We start from the raw sequence: 12066 nt of genomic DNA, 5'->3' as shown, positions 1-12066 counted from the left end.
ATGATTGTAGAGGATTTAAGGAGTTCTGGTCTAACTTCGCATCAAGTTAGACTTATAGCAAGAATCTGTCTGTAGTCCACTTCTAGTAACCAGGTGCTTTTCCTCTATTTATTTAAATTAGTCCTTGATTTTACTTTTACTCCAGTTATGGTAACTCTGTACTGGGATGATCTGCACAGTATCTGTGTTTCTGCAGACTAGAGTTCAGGTGTAGAGTCCTGTTTCCGAAGCTCAAGCGAGAGCTGGTTCCCATCACTGGCTGCCATAGTGCCCTAATTCTAGTTGCCTACATGGACCACTGTGCTGCACCTGCTTCCAGAATCTGTCCAGGAAGAGAGGTATAAAGAGTAGGACCACCTCTTTGAACTGCCATCACTCTGTCATTATGGTCTCTGGACCATTCCAGCATGTCTCAGTTCTAGATCTCCACCCATCCTGATCTAGTCTCTTCCCCCAGAGAGTTAAGCTCCAATTCTGTGTCCCCAATAATGCTGGCTATGTGAAAAGCATTTTAGAACGTGAACAAAATGAATTCGCCCAAATTCTGTAGTGAAAGCTGTACATTTCTTTTTCTGATAGTTAAAATAATCCAAACATTCTGAAAGAGCCTCAAATATGCATTTCTTCCCCATCTTACCTTATGCAATAGCTGTAACTAATAATTTCTTGGCATGACTTCATAGTAGCCTCTGTCTTAACACATATCTTAAGAATAGAATTGTTCAAGGGCTATTGAAGCTTCTTGTGCTTTGTGCTGTAGAATTTGCAGATACCAGAAACTGGGGTTGCCAGTGATTCAAACTACTTCTCACTAGGTCCTCAGGGATGACACATAATTTATCTCACTGGTTTGTGCATCCCTTTTCATAGAAGGGATCCCTTCCATGAAGCAAATGGGATCCCTTTTGCTTTAGCTGGGTTCCAACTGGGTCTCAGAAAGAACACAGAATAAAATGCTATACTAATACAGTAAATTTCTTTCTAATAAGTCCTTATATGCTTGATAACCATACAGCACTACCACTAGTTCTATACCAAGCACCCCTCTTCTTTCACTCCAGAGAGGTAAGTAGAGTGATAGGCATACTGCAGGTTTTTATTTATTTTGTACATTTCATGCCATTTATCTTTACTCAATACTCCTGTCTCTAGAATTTCTCTTACTTTTTTTCATAGAGACATTTACTAAAAAGGACTCATCTTCTAAGATAAGTCTATAGATAATTTCTCTTTTTTTCTAAGTTTATTTATTTACTTTGAGAGAGAGAAAACAAAGTACATGAGTGGGGGGGGGAGAGAGAGAGAGAGAGACAGAGAGAGAGAGAGAGAGAGAGAGAGAGAGAGAGAGAGAGAGAATCCCAAGGAAACTCCATGCTGTCAGTGCAGAGCCTGACTTGGCTCAATCTCATGAACTGCGAGATCATGAGCTGAGCTGAAATCAAGAGTCAGATGCTCAACCAACTGAGCCACCAGGCACCTCTATGTCTTAACAATGACTTTTTTATATCTGTGAAGATTTTTGGTAGAGGGTCAAATTATAACATGAGAATGGCTAGGTTGGCTTTACTGGATCATGGAGCCAAAAGAGAGCAGATGTGCCCACTGGGTCATCTGCAGAGGAATCCACAATATAAGGCCCTAAAAGCAGGGAATAATGATAAGCAGGACAGAAAGAAATGTCAGCCTCAGACAAGGAATAGTCAGAAAGTTTCAAGTCAAAAAAAACTTCTGCAGAGTCAGAAGAAACATCTGTAATACATTCTCAAGACGTACTGTTTGCAGACCTTTCAGAAGGGCATATTTCTAAGGAAGCCCCCAGTTTGAAGGAGTTTGCAGTCTGAGGCCACAACACTAACCAGTACCTGCAAAGGAACAAAAGCCCAGAGAAGAGAGAACAAGCTACTTTACACAGCTCATGCTGGGACTGAATGGGCTCTGCAAATTGGAGCTCTCTATGTGAAAAATGCCACCAGACAACAACTTTACTAGCGGCCTCCTGATGGTGCTTATGAATGGACTATGCTTGGGTTTCAACTCCCGTTAGCGAATAAAGGCTCTGTTTGATTTCATACATTTGGAGCCTAGGAGGGAGATGGAGACTGTCTCACTTCTCTCAGTTGTCTGATGCCTAAGTCAATACCAACAAACTAGTCCCCTCACTTTTCTGGCTTCCCAGGAGCCAGGAGAAAGACACACACTGTTTGCAGGATGACTGATGGTGGTAGCTCCACATTTCAGATCTTATGAAAGATAAATTGTCCCATGAATTATACTCAGCAGGACACCTAGTTACTGGTTCAACTCTACTAGAATTTTTCTCAAAGTCCGGTTTAAATATGGATCCTGCTAGGTCTAAAATCCCAAGAGTCATCTCTTAATTTATATCCAGAAACTTATCAATTATGATATTCACATGCATAGATAAATGAAGATATTACTGGAAAAGACATTATGTCCAAAACGCCATTAAAAGAAATGAAAGGAGAAAATCAAACTGCTCCAAATATTGTAACAAATCGTACCAATTTATATTAAAAAAGTTCTTACAAGTCAGTAAGAAAAAATATTTCTAACCTAATAGAAAAATGAGCAAAGAACACGGACCTGCAAATTATAAAAGAAGAAATACAAATGGCTAACAAATAGGTAGGGGAAAATTTGACCTCAACTATAATGTAAAGGTCAAATGAACAAAAAAAATTGGATGTCATTTGTACTTCTCAATGCTGGTGCTAAAAAAAAAAAAGTCTGTAGTATCCAGTTTCATAAAAAGTTCACAGAAATGATATTTTCATTCATTCCTCATAACTGATGACCCTTCCAGAGTGAGATGCACCAGTGCATAGCTATAGCCTGAGAGATGCATACACCCTCTGACTTGACAGTTCCACAGCTAGAAATTAATCCTAAGGAAATAGCATAAACAGTTGTAAAATCTGAATTGCTCAGATGTTCTTTGAAACTTTTTTTTACTAGAGTAACAATTAAAAACAAATGTTAGGGCCGCCTGGGTGGCTCAGTTGGTTGAGCATCTGATTCTTGATTTCGGCTCAGGTCACGATTCCAGGGTCATGGGATCGAGCCCTGTGTCGGGCTCTGTGCTGAGTGTGGAGCATGCTTAAGATTCTCTCTGCTCTCTCTCTTTCTCTCTCTCTCTCTCTCTCTCTCTGACCCTGTCCCCAGCTCTCTAACAATTAAAAAAAAAAAAGAAACCACAAAAACAAACAAAAGCAAACAAAACAAAACAAAAAAAACCACAAATGTTCGACAGAAGTGTGGTTAAACAGACTGGAGTATCCACACAGAGGTCTCAAACATCCATACAGATGTTTGAAATGATGTGATGTGATGTGATGATATGAACGGAATGTGATGATATGAAGGGAAGTTCACTTGTGACAAGTAGGAAAAAAAGAAGCTTTGTACACAGCCAGTATAGCCCACGCTTGTCAATACATTAAATATTGAAAACCACACACTGCAATTTCAATTGACAATTTTCTTTTATTCTTTCTGTTTACCTTAATATTCCAAGTTTGGAAGTTTTTTTCCTGTTAGTTTTTTGTTTTTTTTAAACTTATGCTAGCCCTAAAAGAATGTGATTTCTGTGATGAGCAGTACAAATACAAACAGAAAGTGAATATGAAAGCATCTAGTAGAAATAAATCCTGCTCTATATGTAAATCAGTGCTATTAATGCTGATACAAAAAAGCAAGAGAATTAGGGCTGTCAACAGCACATAACATTTTCTCCTAATACACATATATAACTGACCTTCCTCAACAACCTCACTTTTGCACATCAAAAGTAATTTTTCAGAGTTTAAAATGAAATGCTCTTAAGTTATAGGAGGGGAAAGGGATAGAAAGAGAAGGGGATTTTATCTATGGAACAATTGGAAGAGAGGGGGAAGTATTCATACAAGCCGGTAAATGAGTATTCAAGAGATAAGATAAAAAAAAACAAACAACAACAACAACAACAACAAAAAACCCCAAAAAACCAGGCCATCATTTAGGAAGAGTTTGAAGGGATTTCTGTGACCAGTCACCTGTCTCTTCTGGCAATGTGTGTGTGGTAGGGGACAGGACTGACCTACTGTACGAATGATACCAACATGCCCCTCTGCTTTTGCATGGAGAAATTCTCTTGGGTGGAAACAGACATCATTTAGGAGAAAAGGAGTATTAAGGCACTTTGTGTTTTAATGAAGCACCCAACTCATTTTTTTTTTTTTTTGTCCACATAAAGTAATTACAAATTTTTCTGATTTAAAAGCATGCAGCTCAATTATGTAATTACCTAATAGGTTATGCAGGTGCTGTGGATCTTATCTGGTCTCGAGGGGACATAATCTGAGTTTCGGTGGCTTTAATGATGTATTTACTCAAGAGACGGGATTGACTCCAGCTGACAGCAAAGGGACCCACAGGTAAACATCATTTACATGTGGCTGTTTAATTAGCCATTTACCCAAGAGATCAAAGTAAATATTTCTGAGCTTCATTAGATTCTTAACCAAGTAATTTCTAGCAGAGCTTCCTTAAATTTTGAAAATCTCTTAGTTTCGCGATTTTTATCTATGGAGAACTATTTAACTGATACCATTTACTAAATGTGTATATTGTTTCAATGCAGAGAAACAACTCAAAGACACTTGATTTTGCTAATTGTGACAAGATGATGTGTGAACGAAGTAAGTCCTAGGACTCACAAAAGCATTTTGTCATAAAGTTCACAATGCCTGTCCTGCTCATGTCATTTTGTAATGTACTTCTCTCAGGCTGTGCATTTCTTTGGTCCCAAACTAACAGAAATTGCCTGCTTACTTCTATTTTTAAGGACAGACTTTGTCATTAATTTGTTGGTAATTTTTATGATTGTCACTAATATGAGATCAGGATCATTTAAAAAGGAACAAAAAAACCTACCAGGGGACTCTCTCTCTAGAATAAAAAAAAATTTTTTTAAAAAGGGGCATCTGGGTGGCTCAGTCAGTTGAGTGTCTGACTCTTGATTTCAGCTCAGGTCATGGTTCCAGGGTCATAGGATCAAGGCCCGTGTTCAAGGGCTTATGATTTTCTTATGCTTGTGATTTCTCTTAAGATTTATGATTTTCTCTGTTTCTCCCTCTGCTCCTCTCCTCCATTTGCACTCTCTGTCTAAAATTAAAAAAAAAAAAATTTTTTTAAAGAATCTAAAAAAAAACCTGCTAGGGGAGGCATACTATCATTTGAATCCTAAGCTATTAATTGGGCAGCCCCCTTTCCATTAATAATGGAGTTTTTATTTGAAAAACCATGACTGAATTGTCTGGAACTTGGGACATGTTTTCTAATATGAACAACTTAAAAAAATAAGATGATTAGATAGCAAAGTGAAGTAGACCAATACTTCTTTCACCCCTTTTTAAAAAATGTTTATTTATAAACTCAAAATGGTTGAAAGACCTAAATGTAAGACAGGAAGCCATCAAAATCCTAGAGGAGAAAATAGGCAAAAACCTCTTTAATCTTGGCTACAGCAACTTCTTACTCAACACGTCTCCAGAGGCAAGGGAAACAAAAGTAAAATGAGCTACAGGGACTTCATCAAAATAAAAAGCTTCTGCACAGCGAAGGAAACAATCAGCAAAACTAAAAGGCAATCGAAAGAATGGGAGAAGATATTTGTAAATGACATATCAGATAAAGGGTTAGTATCCAAAATCCATAAAGAACTTATCAAACTCAACAACCAAAAAACAAATAATCCAGTGAGGAAATGGGCAAAAGACATGAATAGACACTTCTCCAAAGAAGACATCCAGATGGGCAACGGACACATGAAAAAATGTTCAATGTCACTCATCATCAGGGAAATACAAATCAAAACCACAATGAAATACTACCTTGCACCTGTCAGAATGGCTAACATTAACAACTCAGGCAACAATAGATGTTGGCAAGGATGCGGAGAAAGAGGATCTCTTTTGCATTGTTGGTGGGAATGCAAGCTGGTGCAGCCACTCTGGAAAACAGTATGGAGGTTCCTCAAAAAGCTAAAAATAGAACTACCCTATGACCCAGCAATTTGCAATTCTAGGCATTTATCCACGGGATACAGGTGTGCTGTTTCGAAGGGACACATGCACCCCCATGTTTATAGCAGCACTATTGACGATAGCCAAAGTATGGAAAGAGCCTAAATGTCCATCGATGGATGAATGGATAAAGAAGATGTGGTATATATATATACAATGGAGTATTACTCGGCAATTAAAAAGAATGAAATCTTGCCATTGGCAACTACATGGATGGAAGTGGAGGGTATTATGCTAAGTGAAGTTAGAGAAAGACAAAAATCATATGACTTCACTCATATGAGGACTTTAAGAGACAAAACAGATGAACATAACAGAAGGGAAACAAAAATAATATAAAAACAGGGAGGGGGACAAAACAGAAGAGACTCAGAAATATGGAGAACAAACTGAGGGTTACTGGAGGGGTTGTGGGAGGGGGGATGGGCTAAATGGGTACGGGGCACTAAGGAATCTACTCCTGAAATCATTGCTTCACTATATGCTAACTAATTTGGATGTAAATTTTAAAAAATAAAAAATAAAATTAAAAAAATGTTTAGTTTTGAGAGAGAGTGAGTGCGTAAGTGGCGGAGGGGTAGAGACAGAAGGGGTAGAGGATCTGAAGCAGACTCTGTGCTGACAGCAGCAAGCCCAATACAGGGCTCAAACTAATAAACCATGAGATCATGACCTGAGACAAAGTCGGAGACTGAGCCACCAGGGCGCCCCAATACATCTTTCACCCATGACATGGCTGAGATGTGAAGTACTTGCAGTGAATGGAAATGAATGAAAAACACTGTTGTTATAAAATAGTACTAAATACAATGGACAATAAAACCTGAGAAAATCTTGCTTAAGAACTACATTTATCAACAGATATGGAATGGACCTGTTTTTCCCTAAGAATATTGTTCTTTATTTACTGAGTCCCACAAAAGGCAGTAAAATGCAAATGTGTGTGGGAAGGATACATACAAGGTTATCTGTGAAAAGGGAAATGGGATCCATGAAAGGCACATGGGGGCTGTGTCTATATCTGCAATAATTTATTTCAAAAGAGGAAAGGGGGGAGGAAGCAGGTAAGAGGAGAAAGAGGAGGGGTAGGGCGATGGGGGAGGGGAGGCAGAAGGTGAGGTTTGAAACAAATATGGTGCAATGGTAACAACATCCATGAACTTGGGCAGGCATGGGACTGTTGAGATCATTATATCATTCTATGTGCATATTTTGAAATGCTTAAAGTCTCTCTCCTCTCTTTTTTAAAGAGGCGAGGAGTGGGGGGGAGGCGCTTGGTAAGGGCTGAAGGTGCTCTGAAAGGCTTGTGGGGGCGATGGCAGAAGTTCTGGACCACAGTGACACAGACATATGACTTTGGTGCAGAGGGGGCAAGGCTTGCCTCCAGGAGGGACACATGTCGAATCCTTGAACTTTGAACATGATAAAAATAAAAACTTAAAAAGGATCAAAGCCAGAAAGCCCTACATTACAAAGATGAGAAAATATACTTTGAGACAAAACACATTGACAAGACAATAAATTTAGAGGAAGTGCCACCTCTCTCAATAGACGGCATTCTAGGGAACAAGGAAGACTACAATGGGCACACTCTAGATCTGGGCTTCTGGGTCCTCCCTAGTGCTCCTCTAGGGGATCTACTCCATCGCTTTCCTCTTTCTGTTCAGCATCTTCACACTCACCCACGGGTGCCTCCTTGTCTGGTCAGAACCACTGTGGGGGTCCCTCCTCTGCCTTCTCAGTCCAAATCCAAGGGGGTACAATTCCCTAAGGCACTGCAGAAATCTTATTACAGCCCTGCTCAAAAAGCTCTCAGGGCTTTCCAGGGTCTAGTAAAGCAAACACAAACTCCCTACTTGTGCTGGATGGTCATTGCACACAGGGCCCAGGACCACTTCAGACCTTCTTGCCCACCACCGCTAGCCTGAAGCCTGCCTTTCAGCCAGGAGGACCAGAGCTTGGCTCTACTTCCTGGGTCTGTTGTTTGGCTCCTAACAGCCCTTCCCTGTCACCCCTGCCCCTCCCTGCCTGATGCAACCCCCTGCAATCTTAGCCTGTCAAAATTCTGTCTTTCTCTCTTTTTTACAGTTTATTTATTTATTTTGAGAGAGAGAGAGAGAAAAAGAGAGAGCACAAGCAAGGGAGGAATAGAGAGAGAATCCCAAGCAGGCTTGGTGCTGCCAGGGCAGAGCCTGACTCGGGGATCCATCTCACAAACCATGAGATCATGACCTGAAATCAAGAGTCAGATGCTTAACTGACTGAGCCCCATTCTGTCTCTCTTTTAAGGGTCACCTCAATACTTCTCTACTCCCTCCACTGTAAGGTCTGCCTCACTTGTTCTCCAGATGGCTTGGCTCCTTTTACTGGAGGCCGATATTCTCTGATATTTTCTTATTACACACATCCTATTATGCCATTTCCCAGAAGGAAATGTTACATTTTATTTATCTCTTTCCCTTCAATGGATCTGGGCTGGTACCTTTATACAGAAATGGATCAGTACATATTTGCTGAATTAACATGTATGATTGCTCAGTATTTTTTGTTGTTTATTTTTTAGAGAGAGAGAGTGTGTGAATTGTGAGAGGGGCAGAGAGAGAGAGAGAGAGAGAGAGAGAGAGAGAGAGAAAGAAAATCTTAAGCAGGCTCCACATTCAGTGGCAAGCCTGACTTAGGGCTCAATCTTCCAAGCACAATCTCTCAATCGCAAGATCATGACTGAGCTGAAATCAAGAGTCAGACACTCAACCAACTGAGCCACCTGAGCAACAGGTGCCCCAGACTGTATTTTTAAAGTATAGAGTGGGGGGGGGCGCCTGGGTGGCGCAGTCGGTTAAGCGTCCGACTTCAGCCAGGTCACGATCTTGCGGTCCGTGAGTTCGAGCCCCGCGTCAGGCTCTGGGCTGATGGCTCAGAGCCTGGAGCCTGTTTCCGATTCTGTCTCCCTCTCTCTCTGCCCCTCCCCTGTTCATGCTCTGTCTCTCTCTGTCCCAAAAATAAATAAACGCTGAAAAAAAAAAAAATTAAAAATAAATAAATAAAAATAAAGTATAGAGTGGGGAAAGAAAACCAGAATGCTACAAGATGCTTCTAAGTGACTTGGAAAATGTTGTGGTCATTATGCTCAGTTAGGTTACCTCCAGGATCTGAACGTAGGAAGTTGAGATTCCTACACAAAACTCTGCACAAAAGGCCTGAGATCAGAAAGTGTCAACAAACAAACCACAAAACCTCACTTATTACATAACATTTTTTTCCAAATATTTTAACCATGGTTAAGAAGGTGACTTATTTCCTCAAATGAATCATTTGTATAATCTTGAAATTTCATTTTTTTTTTTAAATAAAAATTACTAACCCTTGTCGTCTGGTTCACTTTTTTGACTGGGAAAACTTCAGATGGCTTAACTACTACTTCTCTGATAGAATTATCATGTTCTTTCAAGGTGGCAACATGCTGACCTGGTGCTTGTTCAGATCTATAAAACAGAAACAGGAGACACATTAGACATTGGCAGTACTGTGTGACTAAATGAGATTCCTTCATTTTTAAAGGCCCCATAATCAAGCTAGTGAAGGATTATTTATTCAGAAAAGTCAGGAACCTAATATATTCTAGACTAAGGTAATTTTCAGAGTTCAGGTATGTTTTTTTTAAATTTATTTCGGTTATGATTTCATTGTTAAATGAGCATTCTCAACTTTGACCACATACAGGAACCACCTGGGAAACTTTGAAAAATCTAGGTGCCTGGTGCCATCACTAAAGGATCTAGTCAAACTGGGCTTCGGTGTAGCCTGGCCATTGGGATTTTTTTAAAGGCCCTCAGAGTGGTTCTAATATATAGTAGCCATGGTTTCAAATCATGGGATAGATAGTCCAGCTCCTCTTATGTGTGGTTAAGAGAAACCCATCACATTTCTTTCTGAACAATAATTTATCCTTGTTATACTCTCACTAAGGTCTACTTGTAATTAAAAAGCATTGAGATAATATTAGTAAAGAGTTAAAAAGTAAGCATGTATTATATGTGCAGACTCTGGCATGTAGTACATCTCTAGGGTAGGAGATGTACGAGATAAGCCTGGAACATCTGGGCATCACAAAGTAGGGAAGCTCTCAGAGCCTACTGAGTCATGTTAAAAGGCCTCAGAAGCTCCCCTGAAGGGGATCCCACTGGCCCAAGATGAAACAATTTGAGCACCAACAACAATGACTGCAATGGACTGAAACACAGCAAATATATGAAAATCATGAGTTCATTTAAAAAATAAATAATAAAAAAAATACTTAAGTTTTAAAAATAATAAAAACCTTTGGATTCAGCCTTGCAAATAAAGTACATCTTGTCACATGCTACATGGATGAATCTTAAGGACATTATGCTAAGTTAAATAAACTAGTCATGAAAAGGCAAATACTGTATAATTTGACTTAACGTAAGCCATCTAAAATGGTCAAATTCATAGAAATAGTGATCATAATGGTGCTTGCCAGGAGTTTGGGGGGAAGGAGAAATGGAGAGTTGATTAATGGGTATAGAGTTTCAGTTCTGTAAGACGAAAAAGTTCTGGGGATCTGTTGCACAACAGTATGAATGTACTTCATGCTACTGCACACTTACTTAAAAATGGTAAAATGGTAACTTTTGTGGTGCGTTTTACCACAATTAAAAATATAAACCAACCAACAAACAAACCTTTGGAGGCTGGTAAGGCAACTACTCATTCTGACAATCGGTAAGTAAAGGGACAGTATCATTTATCCTGCCTTTGTGGTAAAAAAAATGCATTTCAGGGTTACCAAGTAGTTGATGGGCAAAGTTCTTCCAACTAATAAATGCAGAACAAATGAATAAATTAGAAAAGCCACCATTTCTAAGTCCAGATTAATGAATGCATCTAAGAGATGATTATAATTTTGTGAACATTGTGTAACAGTAAACGCTGTACTAAAGGTATCAGTATGCCAACACTCGAACCCATGGATCAGTCCTAGCAACACTACCAGTGGGACGACCAGCCATCGTGTGCTGCCTGCAGAGGTGTACCGGAAGTACTAGCGCCACTTATGATGTTGTCTTGCCAAAATAACTGGCCTGGAACATAATCTTGTATTTGTATCGAGCTACCAGTTTATGGGTAATATCACTTGGATCCTGATTCAAACAAATCAAATGTAAAAAGACTGAATCAAAGACTGAGACCATCAAGGCCAACTGGCAAAAAACAGGTATTAGATAAGGAGTCTAATTAAACAGTAATGTATTAAATGCTTATAGATTAAAGAGATAAGCATTTGTATTTGTAAATGAAATGTTTTGTCTGTTTTAAATGACTCAGGAAAAAACTGTGGGGAAGGGAAAGAGATAACACAAGTCTAAAAAAATGTTGACAATTGGTGGATCGGGATGATGAATGCATGAAATTTCATTATGTTGTTATATTTGCTTTTGCGAATTTTTGTTCCAAAGTAAAAAGTTAAAAAAACAGTGCATTAATATCTGTGACTTGATTGGAAATGCATAAAAATAAATGACTGAGATTGATGGATGGATGGAAGGATGGAAAGACAGACATAAAACATCAGTGCAATAAAACGTCAGTGGTAGATATGGGTGGTGGGTGTATGGATGCTCACTGGACCATTCCCTTTATTTTTCTGCATGTTTGGAAATTTTCATAATAAAATGTTTGGGGGGAAAAGTAAGTCTATATACAATTCAGAACCTTCTTTAATGCATCTCGATTGTTATAATCTTTGCTTCACCTAACCAAGACTTGCATAAAGTGGGATGTGTCAGGGGGATCCCTGAACTTCTTTAAAAACTTCCTAGAATGATTCTAAAGTTTCTGGCTCGTCTGGTAGAAAGGTCCTTCAGCAAGTTGAATTTCTTAGTTTCTTCCAGACTTCACTGAAGTCATAATGCCACCCAATTCCTTTGTTCTGATTCTATATAAATGAACATCCATTTACATT

The 12066-nt window shown here is 39.1% G+C and overlaps 1 protein-coding gene across 1 annotated transcript in view; it reads right to left on the bottom strand.

Moving 5' to 3' along the window:
• KIZ (kizuna centrosomal protein) overlaps positions 1 to 12066 on the bottom strand; it is a 145087-nt gene that overhangs the window by 32898 nt on the left and 100123 nt on the right. The window contains exon 7 of the mRNA XM_045445469.1: positions 9445 to 9565. Within this exon, the coding sequence (XP_045301425.1) occupies positions 9445 to 9565 (121 nt within the window). The remainder of the gene's footprint in view (positions 1 to 9444; positions 9566 to 12066) is intronic.

This window comes from Leopardus geoffroyi, chromosome A3 (assembly GCF_018350155.1).
Source record: "Leopardus geoffroyi isolate Oge1 chromosome A3, O.geoffroyi_Oge1_pat1.0, whole genome shotgun sequence".
Taxonomy (NCBI): domain Eukaryota; kingdom Metazoa; phylum Chordata; class Mammalia; order Carnivora; family Felidae; genus Leopardus; species Leopardus geoffroyi.
Note: the sequence above shows the minus strand (reverse complement) of the source record. Positions and strands in the feature narration are given on the sequence as shown.